We start from the raw sequence: 19643 nt of genomic DNA on the forward strand, positions 1-19643 counted from the left end.
GGGTTGTCCTTCTGGAAGCCCATGTTGCTTTCCACAAGAGGTATGGTGTCAGGAATGAGCTGCCAACTGTCAAAGAGTCTGTGTCTGATAATCATGAAGGCAACTTTAAGCCAGTATCACTGATTTAGCTAATGGAGCACACCAACCGAAACTCAACATTTTCTCTAGGGTTGGAACATGCTATGCCAGTCCCAGGGTGTCTATAGTCTCAAGTCCTCATTTATATCCTAATCCTGAGCTGGGGCAAAAGCTCAACAAGAAGGGGAAACTGATATGGAAAAGAGAGAAGTACAAGAAACAGCAATTCAAGAAATTATATGCTAAAGTTAGTCACCAAGGGGCTTATTCATTTTTTAGTTCATACTCCACTCTATGCAAATCAGGATCATGTAGATGATTTTTAAACTCTTGCTTTAATGAATTGCTTCAATTTTCCCACATGACTTCTTGGAATGGAAAAAATAACAAAACTGTTTTAGTTATGCTTGACCCACACTCCGTACTTTGTTACTATTTGTCCCTTGGTAAAGGGGCAAATAAGAAAAAAAAAATCAAATATACAAAAAAGGGTGAATGGTAAAGAAGAGAAGACTCAAGCACATTTCACAGGCTAGACATTATGTCACCCAATAAAGGAAAGGTTTTAGAACTTAACCACATTACCTGAAAAATAGTATGCATGATAACAGTCAAAGGCCGGTTACCAGACAGCTCTGCTATTCTGAAAACATGAAGACCCCATTTGTTCACATCTTCTAGTTCCTGGGGTTACAGAAAGATTGAAAAAATTAGGAAGCAGAAGAAGAATATAAATCAATAAACAAATTCATTTAAATGTTACTGACTTTAACGTTTTAATAAAAAGAGTGTTAAAAAAACTCTCTTAATAAAAAGAGTGTTAGGTTTAAAAAAAAAAAAAAAAGATTCAGTTTAAATGTAATGGATGCACCTGGTAAGTACAGGCAAACTTTTAGGTAAACCCACTTAAATGTACTGAAAACTGAGATTTTCTCCTTTTCCTTTTCCTTAACCTTACGACTCTGACAATACAATGTAGTTAGATACTTTTCCTATCAATTTCAAAGCCTTTTTTCAATATATGAAATCTATTTACAAAACCTTTACTATTCTCCTGAAACCCAAAAGATATAAAATATTTCTAACTCTTTAAGGTCAAACAATCTAAAAGGGAGATGTAAAAAAGCAACAAACACATACTCCAAACCACCTAAATCCACATATTATATATTAATAACCCTCAAATAATTTGTAAAGAGCTTTATAAAGTACTTTTCCACTTTCAAAGTAAAAGGACCCCACAAATTAATGAACTAGTCTACCTATTTAAAAGAGAAAGAATTAAAACTCATTAAAAGGCAACCCAACATATTATGACTACAATCCTTAAAATCATTGTACCTTGGCAAGGACATCCTCTTGTTCAGTTTTAACCCCAAATCTCGGGATGCTTGAATTCGTCAAACTGGAGCTGTGCATCAACTTCTTGACCCCACTGATCTGAGACATTGGCCTTTTCTTTTTCTCCTTTTCCTTCTGAGTTGGAGAAGGAATTTCCACTTCATGTTGCTTATCTGAAGAAATTTAGAAAAGGTTCTACATTTATTGTGAAGTCTACCTGAGTTGTTACTTTTTAGTTATAATGTCTGTAAGTGGGCAGGTTTTCATTAATCATGACATGTTCCAGAAAATGTTTCCAAGAAACACTTCTTTTAGAGAAGTTGAGTATTTATAATCTGATGTGGACTTACTGTAATACCCTCCAACACAAAACTGAGCAAATAAATCCCACTGCAAAATAATTAGCATCAAATGTATTCAGTGGTTGCTAACGGATGGAATGCTGTACACACACACACACACACACACACACACTTTTTTTTTTTTGCAAGACTTATAATAGCAGACTTGGAAAAAGCAAAACATACTGGTTATTTCCACTGTTCATCAACTCTGTCCCTGTTTGAAATTCACTTAGTGACTTGGAAACTGCTCTTTCCAACTAAGGATTCTAGTTTTAATACCTATTTTGAAGAGGAAGGAATTTCATACATACTATAAAAGCAGCACTGGGTGAACCTAATGGCTTACTGAAATAGGTCATAATGTAAGAATACAAACAGTATATTTGAATGACTTATATTTTGCTATTTTATATTTTCTATACTAAAGTGAGATAATGCTTATGATATAACAAGTGGAACACAGGAAATTTCCAGTATCATCTGATAAGGAACTGTCAGATGTAATTGTTGTTTTCAAATAAAAGACATTAGATGCCTCAATATTTTCATTAACTATTTCAAGGCAGTGAGCTCCTCTAACTCATCCTTGCATGTAGCATGTGTTCAATAAATGTCTCTTTAGTGAAAGTGCTGATTAGATATCACAGCAATTTTGTTTTGAAAGTAAATTCAAATCAAGGATGTGTTCATATTGATGAATTTTCTCTTTGTGGATGGGGGGTGGGGTGGTGTCTCAGTCCACTACACTGTCAACTATTATTTTCAGCAAGCTTTTCTTTAGTGGTTGTATTATATCTGCCTCATCAGTCTACCAGGCTTGGTGTTCATTAGACTATAACTCATTATGGCAGGGACCATTTCTAATTTATCATTACCAAATGCCCAGCAGTGTCTGGAATTTAACAAGAATTTGTTGAGTGCATGTGTAGATCTCTCTGTAAAACACATTTTATGGTTTAGTACTTTGGAAAAACTGGGAACCTATAACTTTAATCCAGAGAATCACCAAAGTCCTGAATAAAATTAAAAGATAAAAAATGTACTTTGTCATCTTAGATTCTAAACCTTAGAGGCTCTGACATTCAAATTATTAATAGGATAAATGAAAACAAATGAACTGAATTCCTAATACTCATTTGGATTCCAAAATGATTTGGTGTCCTAATCCACCTCTAAAAACAAACAACTCAAAAGAAAACTTTAAAATTGTATTTAAATTATTATTCTCACCTAAGAATGTGTTTGATATATACTCTGACACTTGATTTCCAGACCGACTCATTTCAGAGAGATGGGTGAGCTCCCGATTAAGCATCCTTTTAAACTGAAAAACAGAAAAATAAAATGAAGCAACCTAAGAGGAACGTGTAATTGAGGTAACATGAGCATACTGTAAGATACAGAAAACATGCCCAAGAATTTTTAAATTGTCCTGACAGTTTAGATCAGTGAAATCCAGTAGAACTTTCTATAATGTTGTAAAGTTCTAGAATTTGAGCTGTCCGTTACTGTAGCCACTAGTCACATATGCCTATCAAGCACTTGAAATGTGGCTAGGTGAAAATGAGCTGAATTTTGAATTTTATTTCATTTAAATTTAAATTTAAGTAGCCACATGCAGCACAGATTTAGATACTCAAGGACATTAATTAAGGGAGGGAAGGAATAAAAAAAATCAGGTGTATATTAGTATTCAGAGAAGGAAAAAAACTAATTTATTGGTATACATATGTGCTGCCACACAACAGAAGATGATTTATCAATTAATTTTTCATTTGCAGAAATTAATATGTATACTGGTTAGAGATTAAAATGTTGTCTTTTACCCCAAAGCAAAAGTGAATAGATTTATTTGAGTATTCCCAGAACTTTAGAGAAGTAAAATATTTGGATACTATATACTTTTTCCTTTTAAAGTATTTCCAAGTAGAAGGAAAAAGATCTTTTGTTTCTTAATATCCATGGGATTTACCAATCCATTTCTCTAAAGTCACATAAATACAAAACTGGTCAATTTTCAATACTCAACTTCATTATTTTACAATTTATTTTACTGATGCCATAGTGTCTACTTTATCCTAAGAAACACTGGAATTAACTTAAAACCATTGCATAGCATTACCCAAATCCAAGATTTTCCAAGACTTTATGCTTTTCCATCTTTCAGCTCTTTGCTATTATGTTTTCTTTTGATTCCCCAAATAGCCCAGATGGTCTTTTAAGTATGCCTTAATACTTCTCTTAACATACAGAAATAATAATTTTTTCTATTACATAGATTACTATTAGGTATTTGATCAAAAAAGTCAAACACATTTTACTCTAATGTTCAGTAGCCTTTAGAATTTTATATTTCACCATAAATTCTCCTTTAAATCTTGGGAAAAGAGAGTAGTAAATTCAGCATTTAATAATGTTTGAAATGTAATTCTAATTCAGTATTTAGTTTATTAGAATTTATGAAAAAATCTTGCTTCTCAGGATAATTTATGCCAAGGTGTCCTAACTCAAAACAATTTAGCAAATCACTTCCAAAGTCAGTCTTATTGACCATTTAGATTAGGTACAGCATTTTTTCACAAAAGTACTGAGGGAGATCAATAAAAACATTCCAACAGACTGCAGAATGTAAGAAATGTGTATTAGCTTTCTCCTGTGGCCAAAACTGAAGAACTGGCCATAACCAGTATTAATTTTTCTGGTTGTTAAATTATAGGTCTCAGGAGCTTACTCTCAAACTCAGAAACATAAAGTTCATTTTTTTGTTCATTTATTTTTTTCAATAACATTTTTCTGATTATAAAGTGCATGCAAGATAGAGAAAATCTAGAAAGCTATATAGAAAAAATTAGAAATCATTTATATTGCCATTGCTCAGAGATAACCATAGATAATTACCAATATTTCCATCTATGTCTTTTTTCCCAACATTTATTTGCCTATATTTTAAATTGGCATCATGCAGTGTACAAAACATAGGCTGCTGCCTGTTTTCACTCAGCATTATACATTATTATCTGCTGGGAAAAATCTGGGTCTCCTAAGAATATTCATGAAGACATTTATAATAGCATTCAAAACATTTTCTGTCCGTTTTTCATAAAGCTATATTGAGTTAAGTTATACGCTAGTAACCAATTAAATGAGCTAACGGAAACTATCTTGTTTTTTGCCAGGCACATGGCAGGTGCTTAACACTGAGTTCCTTCTATCTCCCAGTTCCCTGGGCCTTTTATAGTGATAGCTGATTTTCATCATTGCAGGACAAACAGATGGAAGATCTGAACCGTTATGCCCACAAAAAAAAATACACATATAAACATTTAGTTCCCCTACCCATTCCAGGAAGTAATTTAGGATATTATTCACATAGGAGATGATAACAAAGCTTCAAAATTATAACAAAAATACAATTAGCAAGGCCTGAAGGTACATAAATCCTTTCTCAACAAATGAAATTTACTCTTAGAAAAATATACTCTTTAGGCAAACAAAATCAAAAGAGACTCTGCTAAACATTTAAAACATATAGTGAGTGAAATATCTCTCTGACCTGAAATTGTCTGTGATATGACTTAAAAGTTGCCAGTAAGAATTGCCTGGTCCTGACAAAGTATGTTTCAGGAAGGGGGGGCATGCTAGGCAGGCCTCTCAGCCTCTCCTAGGCTCTCTTCAGTCTATTCAGCCACGGCTGTCTACCTGCCCTCCATGCATTTCTCTCCGTGTAACTAAAAAATGATGTAAGCCTGAGGGTAGGGGAGGATGCAGTTGGAAAAGTTAGATAGGGATCCAGTTTTTCCATAAAACTACCTTCTAACTTGGAAGCAACCTAGTATGAGGAATATGTTGCCATATACCCAGTAGAAAAAATTACATGGTACCTGCAGATACATAATACAAATTATTGGATTCTCTGGAATAATATAAATAAGGAATTGTAATTTTCCTGGCAGTTTGTTTATATAATCCCTCAAACAGCCAGTCAATACAGATAATTAAGGGAAAAAATGCCAGTGCAAGGAAATCTATTCTACAGACTGATAAATTATAGGTTGTACACACACTGATTATATCTGCACATATACATCTATTCCCAGACTATCTTTATGCTGTTGTTCAAATCCCAGAAGTGTGGGGTGGAGAAACCCTTCAGTGCACACCTATATCCCTGGCCAAGGTTTGTCAGGTGCTCTAAGGAAGGCAATATTTCCTTTTAACATGATTAAAATAGACAGTATTTTTAGCAGTCCTCTTTCATCGCAAGGGAAAGGGTGTGGGAGATTTCTTAAAGACAATTTTCAGAGTCAATTCAGTTATAACATAGAACATTTTCTAAAAGGAGTTAAAATTGCTTCCCTTTTTTTTTCTGTTGATTTAAAACTTTCAGGGAAGCTAAATTAATAACTTACAGTATGATTTTGGAGTGTAGAGCTGGCTGTACTAAAGAACAAGACATGAAACAATTCAACAATCATTTTAAAATGTAAGTGGAATTTCTCTCATGAAGATAACTATATACCATTTATTAGGGTGACTGCACAAAAATATCATGAAAGGAAAATGATTAGAAAAGGTAATAAAATGTTTTTCCCAGAACATTGCTACAGTCCTCAATTTAGAGATTTAGGAGAGATACAATACAGAACTGATTTTAAAAACAAAAAAAAAAACAAAAAGAACCCACCAAAAAACTGGTTGCAAGTTGCAGAACAATTTAATTGAGCATTTAGATATTTTAAAAAGTGACCTCTAAATATTTTCTGTTGATGAGTTATTCTGATTGCTTTTAGTCTAAACAGTATGAAATAATCAATAGAATCACTGTTCCAAAAATGAAAAAAAGAGGAAGATTTAAGTGAATGTTTTTTCAAATCCTTTGTTCTCATTATGCATGAGAATGTCTGCGTGCAGCATGTAAAGCATAAACAAAAAATGAAAATACATTTGAAATCAAGTCTATATTTTGCTTTTTAAACTCCCATTTTCAAATTTATGTTCTACACTTAAAACTGTTGAGGAAGAAAAATTAAATAATAAAATAAAATTAGAGTATTCTTAAATAATAATCCCTGTATGCCAATGTCGTGGGTACATTTTATAGACTCCTAGTATATAATTAAGAAGGTGGTAAAGGTCAAACATTAAGAAAATGCTTATCCTGCCCCACCCCTGCCCCAGCCAATATTCTGCTAAAAATCATTTGAATATGCTGCGCTGTGATATATTACAAGTTTGGTAGATATCAGCATTAAAAGCTAAAACAAATACTGCATTAGCTGTATAAAAATAAATCTGTCAAAATGCATAAGACTAAATATATTTATATTTGCCCTTACGTGTTTTTAGCAGCATACTATTAAAACATAAACAAGGCTGGCCAGCAACAATTTTCCTCAAAAATACAAGCTCTATAACTATTTAGATTCTTGGAAGTGTTGTTCATAATCATAATACAAATATGAAGCCTTTCAAAGCATATAAAAAATAAGCTGTCTGAAAGCTAAGAGATGAGTTCTAGGGAGATTATGGATTTTCCTTTATTACTTTCTATATTTTTCTGTTCTAAAAAAATGTTTAAGCCAAAAATGGCTAACAAAATTCAAATAATAGGAAATCTGCATATTTCAAAACAATTAAAAAAATCTGGGCCATCCGCTGACTTAAAAGGAAGTGGGGAATCATGACTCCTTGGACAACTAAAACTGAAATAAGTTTTTTTAGAATGTGAGAAAATTTTACAGCAAAGGGAAGATGTTCTTTTGAAAAGAAACAAAGAAAATGAAAAATATTTCAGTCTAAGAGTCCTTAAAGAAATGGAAAAGAATTCTTAAAAATTATGTATTTTGATTGGCTCAAATGTTCAAGCAGAGATTTCAAGTTCTTAAGTGATGCTTCATTTAGGGCTGAAAAAGGTTTCTCTACTTCCTGCTTCTGTTACAGAGATCAGATCGCCAGGCTAGCATTACCATGAGACATGCAAGAGGCTTGCCAAGCAGAGCAGAATCTTAGTAAATTCAGTGTATTATTTCATTTCCTGAGATTAACAAACAAAGCAGTATCAGATGAACTTATATATTTCTTCCAGTTTTACAAATAGATAATCAAGTTTTCATCTTAATAATATATCACTTAAATAGTTAAGTAATGTCACTTTTTAAGGTCATCTAGAGCTTTATATCCAAAGATGAAAAAAAAAATACTCATCAGCTTAAAGTGTATAGATTTTTGGAAAGAGCCACGAATTAATTTTCATGAACTTTAAGTGCTACAAATGAACTGGAACCCAATTACTTAAATCAGTGTGTAAGTAACTGGACCCAATAATTTATTTCTAATGGTTTTGTTTGATTACCTTGATATTTAAAAGCACAACTCAAATCTATACCCTATGACAAAAAGAATCAGTGCACATTAAAAAGCTATTTTAACATGCAAACTATAACTAATAATAGTCATACATTTTCTGTTATCTTGACCACTAAAAACACATATTGCTTCTGTAGTTCACATCTAAGGAAAAAAATAACACTGCTTACAAAGCTAAGCTCCATTATAATTTATTAAAGTTATGTTATATAATCAGAGCAATTAGGAGCTAAATAAATCTTACCTTTATGTAGCCCCAAGACACTGACAGTAAATAGTTTGCTTCAGGCATTTTTGATTATATAAAGAAACAGTAAGTTCTAAAATATGTATATCTTCAAAACCTTGATACTTTTAACAATATCCGCAAGCCAGAGGGTGGATTTTTAAAGATTTTTAGTAATTAAGTATACACAAGGAAGCCTTGCATTAGATCCCATCCAGTCGTCTTCCCATTGCACACATGCCATTTGTAAAACTCCAGGATGGAACAGAATTCTACAACTATTCTGAATAAAGGAAATTCATGTGGTAAAGAAATATCTAACCATCTAAGGGTCTGCATCTTTTTCTCCCTGAGCTCCAAGGCTTAATGAATAATGTATGTCAAGATGCTTAGCTGCAAGAAAGACTAGTTCTGTCAAAAGCTACCAAATAAGGAACTGCAGGGAAGCCAGAAAGAGTGACACGAAACCCCTCCCATAAAAGCCCAACTATGCACCAATCACCCTCCGTCACTGGGTCTATCAGTGCGGGGGGGGGGGGGGGGGGGTGTGGACTCAGAGCAGGCTGTGTCATGATTGGTTGGCAGAGGCGAACCTCTGGGGAGGAGGTTTTCCTCCTCACCTCTGGTAAACGCCATTTAATAATGGTATCCCTATAGCTGAGGCTGCCGAATAAAAAGATGAATGGGGTTTCCCGCCCGCAGATGATGAATAATGACCATAAAACTCTTCAAAATTCATGGTTCATTCTAAAATAAGGATTGCCTATCTTTTTGGAATCCTTCCTATGAGTTTTAATATTCTCTGACTTCTCTTCAAAATAAAAGCTGCTTTGAAAAAGGCCATTAGGCATTTTAACTGCCTCCCTCTCGCAAATCCAAAGCAAGTGGCTTCCCTGGTGACACAGATATAACCGAAGTTTTTCCTCCGCCCAACATAAGAGCATAGTGTGATTATAAAGTACAATCAATGTCCAGAATTGACAAATGGGAAGGATACATTTCCTCACCTGTGTGGGTTGGCTGTTCTTAGGTCCTTTTGTTTCTATTGTTACAAGTGGCTGAGTTCCACAACCTTAGAAATCTAAGGGTGGGGCGATTTATCATAATTCTGATTGCAAGGGGTGGGGGTGGGGGTGGACTGAAAGCTAAAGCACTGTGTATGGTTGAAGAATGCAAAATTCCCAGTACAGATTTTAAAATCTGTATTTTGACCAAAAGAGAATATTGTGCATAAAGTTAAGAATGGTATTAACAGCATCTCTTAAAGGAATATAGCATTAAATTCCAGTAATCAGGGCTTTCACAAAGCTAAGAAATCTAAGTTATTTATTTATTTATTTATTTTAAAAAATGTTTATTTATTTGAGAGAGAGAGAGAGATCACAAGTAGGCAGAGAGGCAGAGGGAGGGGGGAGCAGGCTCCCTGCTAAGCAGAGAGCCTGATGCAGGGCTCAAACCCAGAACCCTGGGATCATGGCCTGAGCCGAAGGTAGGAGCTGAACCCACTGAGCCACCTAGGCGCCCCGAAATCTAAAAATTTTAAAGAAAAACAATCTTTTCTATCTGGTTTGGTGCAGTATTATTCTTCCGCTTGTATGTTTAAGACTTATGGGTAAAAAAACAAGGGAAGTCTAGCTTTTACTTTATTTTTGCATAAAATTCCATCCTATTTCCTTCCTCTTCATCTCCATCTCAAAGCACTTAACTGCTTTGAGCTTCTGTGACGTGCTAATATTGTTACTTTTCAGTTCTATTGCATTTGTTTTGTCTGTTTTAGATAGGGCAGACATCAGAACATCCATGTAATACTCTTCCTCTTTGAATCTGTAATGGTCCTTTGCTTGCAGTCTTCAGGGCCAGTTCACACCTATTGTGTTAATTTCCTAAATTCCTCTTAATTCCTTACAAAAGAAAAAGAAAAAGAAAAATGAAACCCCCAAAGGCCAATAAAAATGACCAGAAGAATACAAATAGGTCCTCCACTTTCCTAGTCTTTTATTCTCCTTAAGTTGTCACAAGTGTTCAACAATGTACTCTCTCCATTCTCCTTCAGTTCTAGGATCCTCAACTGCTCTGGCTTTCTCCCCACTTCTCTGACCATGCCTTCTTTGCCTTCTGTTCATCCTCTAACTTGGGATATCCACAAGACTCTGTCCTAGGACACACTCTTCTGTGACTACTTCTTACATGAACTGCAACGCCATATTTCCAAATGACTAAGATTCCTTCCCCTGTTGAATGCCCTGCCACCCATCACAGACTTTTCCAAAACTGATGGATCCATTTTTCTATTTAAAGTAGTTCATACTTAACAACTCCCATTTCAGTCAGTGGGCTCATGTTTCAGTATCACAGACTGAAATCTATGACTCTTTGTTACCATTCAATAGGAATTTCATGTGAGTCAGCCACCATAAGATGTTTACTATAATTCATCTAACTGGATCCTTGAATAACCCTAACATGTTCCCCATCTACATCACCTTCCCTCCTTCACCAACTTTATTATCATGTTTTATCTTTTATAAAATGCTTTTTTATTTACTCTTCTTTCCCACCCTAACTCCCATCATCTAAATCCAAAGGCTGAATGCCTGAGAGAAATGGAAAACATCTTCAATATCATCTCCTCTAATCCCCTCATTTCCACATAAAGTGAGACCAGGAAAGACAAAAAGATTTTTCCAAGTTCACCCAGGTACCAAGTATGAAGGCTTTGAATTCAAATCCTTTAGTGCATAATCTTTAACAAATAATCTCACCTTTTTTTTTTTTAAGATTTTATTTATTTATTTGATAGAGATCACAAGTAGGCAGAGAGGCAGGCAGAGAGAGGGGGAAGCAGGCTCCCCGCTAAGCAGAGAGCCTGATGCGGGGCTCCATCCCAGAACCCTGGGATCATAACCTGAGCTGAAGGCAGAGGCTCTAACCCACTGAGTCACCCAGGCACCCCTAATTTCACCTTTTAGTGTTCCGGTTTCTTCATCTGTAAAATTGGGTTATTAGGGTACCTAGTCTCCAAAGATGCCTCCTAATGAGTCACTTGACCCTACACTGACTGAATTTAAGCTGACTTGTATAACCAACAAGTAGTTCTGTCACAAGAAATGGAGGCTGTAAGAAGAAGTCTTGAAGCTTTCACCTTGGTTGACTTGAATAGACCATTAGGATCCCAGAGCCACCCTGTTAGCAAATCTGAGTATTCTAATACTGCCATGCTATGAGAAAGCCCAGACTAACATTATGGAGAGGCTGCAGAGAGAGTGTGGGGGGCGGTGGATGAGAGAGACAAGGAAAGTAAATATATGCCCAGACAATCTCTACCTATGCCAGCCATCCTAGCCCGGAGCCAGAACTGACAGTGAAGAGACCATCTTAGTCATCCTGACAGTGGAGCCTTTAGATGACTCCAGGCTTAGCTGCCATCTGACTAAAACCACATGAGGGACTTGAAATGAGAATGTCTAAGCAAGCCAAGTTAGCCCATAAAACAATTTCTAAAAAAAGCAAACTGATATTTTAAGCCACTAAGTTTTAAGTCATTTGTTTTGGAGCAATAAATAATTAGAACAGTTATTATGAGGATTAAATGATATATGCAAAGCACTTAAAACAACATCTGGTACATAGTGACAAACAGGTATTAGGTGATGATGCTGATGATAATGATGATGAAAACAATTATGTTGATTATGATAACCACACCCATTATGGTGACTAGATTTTTTTTTAATTTTTATTTTTTTTTAACTTATAATGTATTATTGGCCCCAGGGGTACAGGTCTGTGAATCGCCAGGTTTACACACTTCACAGCACAGTGATTAGATTTTTTAACTCTAAGGCTTATCCTGTGTGTGTGTGTGTGTGTGTGTGTGTGTGTGTAATTTATCATGTCTTTTTTTTAAAGATTTTGTTTATTTATTTATTGGATAGAGAGAAAGAGAGATCACAAGTAGGCCAAGAGGCAGGCAGAGAGATGGGGAAGCATGCTCCCCGCTGAGCAGAGAGCCCCATGCGGGGCTTGATCCCAGGACCATGAGACCCTGGGACCATGACCTGAGCCGAAGGCAGAGGCCCAACCCACTGAGCCACCCAGGCACCCCTTATCATGTCTTTTTAAATCATGTTTTATTTTAACTGGATCATATCATTATGCATCTCAGACCCAAAACACAATACTTGCTTCTTAGCCCATCCTCTTTGGCTTTTCTCCTTCTCATCCCATACTTATTTCTGCTGCCAGACCAATTTTTGTCAAACCCAGCCTCAGCCTGCCACTCCATAGTTATTACCTAACAAGCCGGCATCACCTGCCTCCTCACACCCATATTTCTCTGTGAGCTCCAGAACGATAACCTCCAACCCTAATCCCCAACTCTAAGCCCATCTCCAGCTGCTCTTTATATTCATGCTCCCTTACTGAAAGTCTAGTGTTCTACCCAGCTCTATGATTCAGCAGATAGTCCTGTTTTTACTTTCACTGAATTCACTGCCTAAAATACCCTCTTTCTTCTACTCCATTTCCTTCAGGCTGGTTTTTCAGAAAAAGTTAGATTCAAATCATTCAAAATACGTCTCAAGACCAAATTATCTCAGCCCCTCTCCAAACTTTATTTTGCACTCACTCTTTTATTTATTTAATCCTTACCAAGCTCCTACTGTGCGTCAGATACTGTCCTGGATAATGACAACACAGCAATGAACAAAGTGAAGGTTTTTCACCTGGAGTTTACATTCGACAACTGAGTCAACAAATACATACTATATGTCACGTGGTGCTAAATTCAATGGGAAAAAGAAAGGATAAGAAGGCTATGGCATGTTAGTGATAGAGGTTCCTATAGTATAAAATGATCAAGGAGAGCCTCTTTGATGAGATGATATATGCTCAGAGACCTGAAGAAAGAGAGGGAGGAAGGCACATGAACATCTAGAGCAGTTGAGAAAGGGGAGTCAAGTAAAGGGAACATCAACATCAAAAGCCCTGAAGATGGGAGTATTCTTGGCGTGCTTCCAAAGAGCAGAGTGTGTGCCATACAATGTCATTTACATCCAAATTATCCTTTCTATCCACCCATCAATCTATTTTATTCTTTCACTAACTTCAAACTAAGTTACTTCTTTCTTTTTTTATAACAAACATTTTTATCCTGATAAAAAATTCCTACTTTTCCAATATACGCACTTCACTAAATACATCCATATATACTAAATAACCCTAGACACTTTAAAAAAATCCATATAGTGGGTTATCAGTAACATAAAAGAAAAATAGAAGTAATTATATTACATACTGCAAAATATAAATGCTTATACATAAGTATACTAGAAAAAAAAGGTAGTCAAAAGTTGAGATCTTATTATCACTTACTGTGTGACATTGACAAAATTATCTAAACTTTCTGAGCTTATTTTATCTTCAGTTTACTCATCCAGAAAATGAGAATAATAATTAGCATCTACCTTATAATGTGTTGTAAGAATTAGCTGGTACATAGACATAAAGCACTTAGAATAGTAAGTGCTTTGCAAGTGTTTGCTCTGCTTCCTATGGAGAATTGCCATGAATATGACAGCAACATGGAAATGATGAATACAGGAATACTGTATTAGGAAGATAATCTTTTCCCAAAATGGTGAATGATTTTTGAAAGGTTGCAGATGTAACAAAGAACAATTCTCCTTCAGTATACACTGTGGTTACATTACTGAAAAAATTAGTGTGGATTAAAATCATGTTAAAATATTTTGTTTTTATATATAAAAAAGTAGTTGTGTTCTAGGCTCAGATAATTCTAAGTAAATATTTCACTGGCTTGAATGGTTTACTGTGACACAGAACAATTCCTCCTTGGTGAAGGACTATCCCATGTATTCCAGGACACCTAGACTCCCTGGCTTCTGCCAATGAAAGTCCAGCAGGTCTCCCCAGTCACTGCATCCTGTAATTTCCTAAATCTTTGTCAGTGTTAAGAATCACTGTTCCAGTTACTTCAACTGTCTTGAACTTTGCCTCTTCAACCAGGGTAGAGGATCCTTCAGGCAAGAAAGAGATCTTATTCTTTTTTTTACCTTTTCCAAAATAATTAATGGACCACAGGCATAAAAGATTCAACTGTAAACCCCTAATCTGCTGTAGTAGAGGAGATAATAGTAATGATAATAGTAGTAGCAATAATTACAATAACGTTAAATAAAAAGCATTAAAGGCGTTTTTCCCTATTTCTAGGTAATGAGTCTTTTTTTAAAAAAATATTTTATTTCTTTATTTAATTTGAAAGAGAGAGCGAGGATGAGCAGAGGAGGAGCAGAGGGAGAAGTAGACTCTCTGCTGACCAGGGAGCCCATAGTGGGGGCTCAATCCTAGGACCCTGGGATTATGACCTGGGCGTAAGGCAGACACTTAACAGACTGAGCCATCCAGGTGTCCCTGAAATCTTTCTTTTCTTAAATTCTGAGGTAAATCAAAATTCATTTCATTTGTCTCATTATCAAAGCCTAACTAGATGCTCCTTCCCTTTGCCATGTAGTAGAGATGGCAGAAAGAGTCTGGCCAATCCAGAGAAGAAATAAGGATGGGGCCAGAGAAATATAATTCTTAGAGAATCAGACTAAGCTTCTGACAGTTTTAATGGGGAAGCCGGAATCTGTTAAAGCATCAGTTAAGACCTACTATGGACCAAGAGCTTTGTATATCTTTTTTTTTTTTTTTTTTTTTAGCTTTGTATATCTTAATGCTAACCTTTGCAACATATTGGTAAGATAGCTATTATCCTCTCTCTATCTGTGAAAACACAGATAGAAACTCTTAAAAATTCAATAACCTGCCCAGTATATGACAGAACTGACAGGCCAGGACAGGTCTCTCTTTTAGTCTTTGCTTTTTATAGCGTGAGAGTTGGTCATCATATAATTAGGTATTCACCAACTCCTTGATAAATGATATGAGTTTAGGAGTGGACTCATTTATCCTTAATTTTTTCTTAAGTTTATTTATTTATTTACTTATTTTAGTAATCTCTGTAACCCAATGTGGGGCTCAGACTCATGACCCTGAGATTAAGAAGTGCATGCTCTTCTTTCTTTTTTTTTTTAACTTTTAAATTTTTAAATAAACATATAATGTATTTTTATCCCCAGGGGTACAGGTCTGTGAATCACCAGGTTTACACAGTTCACAGCACTCATCATAGCACATACCCTCCCCAATGTCCATATCCCCAACACCTTCTCCCGTTCCCCACCCCCCAGTAACCCTCAGTTTGTTTTTTGAGGTTGAGTCTTTTATGGTTTATCTCCCTCCCAATCCCATCTTCTTTCATTTTTTCTTTTCCTACTCCCCCCAATCCCCCCCCCCCCCACATTGCATCCCCACTTCCTCATATCAGGGAGATCATACGATAGTTGTCTTTCTCTGACTGACTTATTTCGCTAAGCATAATATCCTCTAGTTCCATCCACGTTGTTGCAAATGGCAAGCTTTCATTTCTTTTGATGGCTGCATAGTATTCCATTGTATATATTTACCACATCTTCTTTATCCATTCATCTGTTGATGGACATCTAGGTTCTTTCCATAGTTGGGCTACTGGGGACATTGCTGCTATAAACATTCAGGTAAGAAGTGCCTGCTCTTTCTAACTGAGCCAACCAGGCTTCCCAATTTAGCCTTAGTCTTTGTGCTGATTTACAATGTCCTGAATTAAAGAACCACTGATCCTATTATTGTTGTCAGATCTCCAGACAGCATGGATCCTACTAACTAGTGAAGTCAGGAAGCTTGTGCCTAAAGACAGGCAGCGTCACCTGATAAGGAGAGCTCTTGACATTTGGGGCAGTGAACACTTAGATGTGGGAGTGTTCCATGAACAAGACATGCATGCTCTTGCACAAAGTGAGACATATTTCCTGACTGGTGGTCTGCTATGCTCAAACACTCAAATGATGTATACACAAATGTATGTACACATATACTGAAATTTAAAAAAAATTATCATTTCCTTTTTCTGTTTTTCCTAATAATACTCCTCAAAATCTCTAGATACCACTCCTCTTTCATTCTTCATTTTCTCAGTCCTTAAATGAGACACCAAGCAATCAAACTTTCTGAAGTATTTTAGGATATTTCAGGATACTTAAAATTCTGCTTGTTGGAGTTGAGGCTTTGATATTTTAACCAGTGCTGGAATAAGTGACTTTGCAACAGATATTAAGACACATTTTTGATTAGGGAAAAAGAAAAAACAGACAAACCAAACTATGAAGAAACTGAGTCTCAGAAGTCAAATTATTACCCAAGGTCACAAAGCCACATCGCAGAGCCAGGATTTAAACCCATACTGTCCAGCTACAGTCAGGCATGATGTCAGGCATTAATCTATAGTTTATGTAGATAATGTCAGGCATTAATCTACAGGTACCCTAGGGTCTATAAATAATATGTCTACTAACATAATAAATTCTAAGCTGTATATGAGATTACATTTTGAAATACTGAAGAAATATTATTTAAAATAAGTGTATTGAGGAGTCTTAGATTTCTACAACCTAAGGGATCTTCCTGGCAATAGCACTGTTTTCAGTAGCACTAATACCTTTGGGAAAATATTTTATTTTATAATCAATCTATATTTATTTTACATATTTCTACTTAGGATCAAAATTCTGGGAATTGTTATTAATCAAGAAGCTAATCTGTATAAAGTGGGCTGTCACAAATCCAATATGCTTGTGCTTAACATATGCAAATCTCTTTACTAAATGCTACCTGAAGAATTCTGAGGCAAGAGGAAACATCAAATATTAAATCCAATAACTACAACACATCAATGTTTCAAGAATCACTCAGTGTTCTTTTGCTTTCTCTACAAAAATCGTTATAGAGGCAGGCAATAATCCAGAATTAATCTATAACCTATGTTTTAAGTAACCAAATTTTAAACCTATTTTTACATTGTAAAAGTTATACTTTCTTTGATTAATGTTAATATTACAAAAACAACCGGGCGCCTGGGTGGCTCAGTGGGTTAAGCCGCTGCCTTCGGCTCAGGTCATGATCTCAGGGTCCTGGGATCGAGTCCCGCATCGGGCTCTCTGCTGGGCAGGGAGCCTGCTTCCCTATCTCTCTCTCTCTCTCTGGCTGCCTCTCCATCTACTTGTGATTTCTCTCTGTCAAATTAAAAAAAAAAAAAAAAATTACAAAAACAACCTTAACTCAAGTAAATCCATTAAATTTGTTTGTGTTTACTGCCCTCTAGTGACGATGGATCCAAACACAATTTAAGGAACTCTGTTCTGAAGAGTCGTCACATCTCAGAAAACAAGAACATATCTTACAAATATTATAGAAGCTTGAGATTAACAGGAACTACAGCCTGATTTTTAAAAACAGAAAGATCATTCTTCAATTAACATAGTTTGAGAGGGGCGCCTGGGTGGCTCAGTGGGTAAGCCTCTGCCTTCCACTCAGGTCATGATTTCAGGGTCCTGGGATTGACCCCCACATCGGGCTCCCTGCTTGGTGGGAAGCCTGCTTCCCCCTCTCTGCCTGGCTCTCTGCTTACTTGTGGTCTCTCTCTGTCAAACAAATTGAAAAACAAAACAAAACAAAAAACCTAGTAAGAGAATTTTCACCAAATAAGTTTTATTTAAATTAAGAAACACCTCTAACATTTACTAAAAAAGGAAGGTCTAATATAAGAAACCTTATTTTTGTTGAGAGGTACTCTGAGGCTGAAATAAAATCAAACTGATCTGATGATAACTGTACTTAAATTTTGCTTCTACATGGTCTCTTTAGCATGGTATTCTGTAATTGCTGATACAGTTTAATCATATGCACTTGATAGAAAATTTTCTATGTTCACAACTGAGTAAATCTAGCTGAAACCACTACCACCACCACCAGCCACCAACATTATCACATCCACCAAGAATTTCTGTTTCAATGAAGAATAATTAAGGCAATGAATGGATGCACAAACCTCACATAAATGAAGCCTACACACACACACACACACACACATACACACCAACAACCTTGTATAAATATAGACTTTCTACTTACAGCAAAAGTTAGGACTCCTAATTCATTTAAACTGCTCTACGTTAATACCAATTGTCTGTGCTTATCATGGCCATGGTAATCACCATAAAATACTTACCAATATTGCCTCTGTATTTCCTGGTGTGTTTTGTGAAACTAATTTAAACAGAGAATACCTGTCTCCTAAAGCAATAATAAAAAAAGCAGATAAGCAGATTTCTGGAAATACATATTTAATCCCTTATGTACATCACTTTTATTGTGGATCCTAAAGTAATTTTAAGTTACAAAACTTCAGCTATATATTCCTTTCAACAAATAGCACTTAAACACATTGACATCCATTCACAAAAAAAATGAACTTCCACCTTAATGTTGTACCATATCAGTATACATCTACTCAAAATGGATCCTGTAACTAATGTAAAACCTGAAATTACACAACTTCTAGTAGAAAAGAAACAGGAAAAAATATTTGTGATCATTGGTTAGGCAAAAATTTCTTAGAACACAAAAAAGCAGGACACATAAAGGACAAAAAATAATAAACTAGAATTCACCAAAGCTCCTCTTTGAAAGAAACTGATAAGAAAATAGAACAATCAGCCACAGACTTATAGAATATGTGTGTAAAATATATGTCTGATAAAGATTTAAATCAGGAACTATAAAAATTTTTACAACTTAAAAAGATCAATAAGCACATGTAAAGATGTGTAATGTCATTAGTTATTAAGAAAAAAAAATTAAGACCAAAATGTAACGTTACTACATGCTAGATATGAGCAATACAAAATGCTGCCCAGGATGCAGAGCCAACGGAACCCTCATATACTGTTGGTAGGACTGCAAAATGGGATAGCAACTTTGGAAAACAGTTTGGTACCTTCTCATAAAGTTAATAAGTATATTCACTACAAGCTCCAGCAATCCTATTTACCCAAGATAAATGAAAACATACATCCACAGAAAGGGCTATATGCAAATGTTTATAGCAATTCTATTTATAATAGCTAAAGCCTGCAAATAGCCTGCAATCAAGTGGTGAATGAACACAAATTGTGGTATATCCATAAAATAAAACACTAGAAAGCAATAAAAATAAATTACTAATACATGCATAGTGTTATTAGTGGATGAATCTCAAAAGCATTATGCAAAGTGAAAGAAGCCATTAACAAAAGGCTTTTTATAACTGTATGATTTTATTCATATGATATTTTTGGAAAAGGCAAAAACTA

General features: G+C 35.4%; 1 protein-coding gene across 6 annotated transcripts in view; it reads right to left on the minus strand.

Moving 5' to 3' along the window:
* PDE4D (phosphodiesterase 4D) overlaps positions 1-19643 on the minus strand; it is a 785924-nt gene that overhangs the window by 36856 nt on the left and 729425 nt on the right. For 5 of the 6 annotated variants that reach the window (XM_059175042.1, XM_059175044.1, XM_059175045.1 and 2 more), the window contains 3 exons: positions 2994-3087; positions 1420-1592; positions 664-762 (listed from right to left, as the gene is read on the minus strand). In XM_059175042.1, coding sequence (XP_059031025.1) covers positions 664-762; positions 1420-1592; positions 2994-3087 — 366 coding nt within the window. Of the gene's footprint in view, positions 1-663; positions 763-1419; positions 1593-2993; positions 3088-12667; positions 17934-19643 lie in introns of all 6 variants that reach the window. The other variant, XR_009353968.1, reaches the window with a different exon arrangement.

This window comes from Mustela lutreola, chromosome 5, assembly GCF_030435805.1.
Source record: "Mustela lutreola isolate mMusLut2 chromosome 5, mMusLut2.pri, whole genome shotgun sequence".
Taxonomy (NCBI): Eukaryota; Metazoa; Chordata; class Mammalia; order Carnivora; family Mustelidae; genus Mustela; species Mustela lutreola.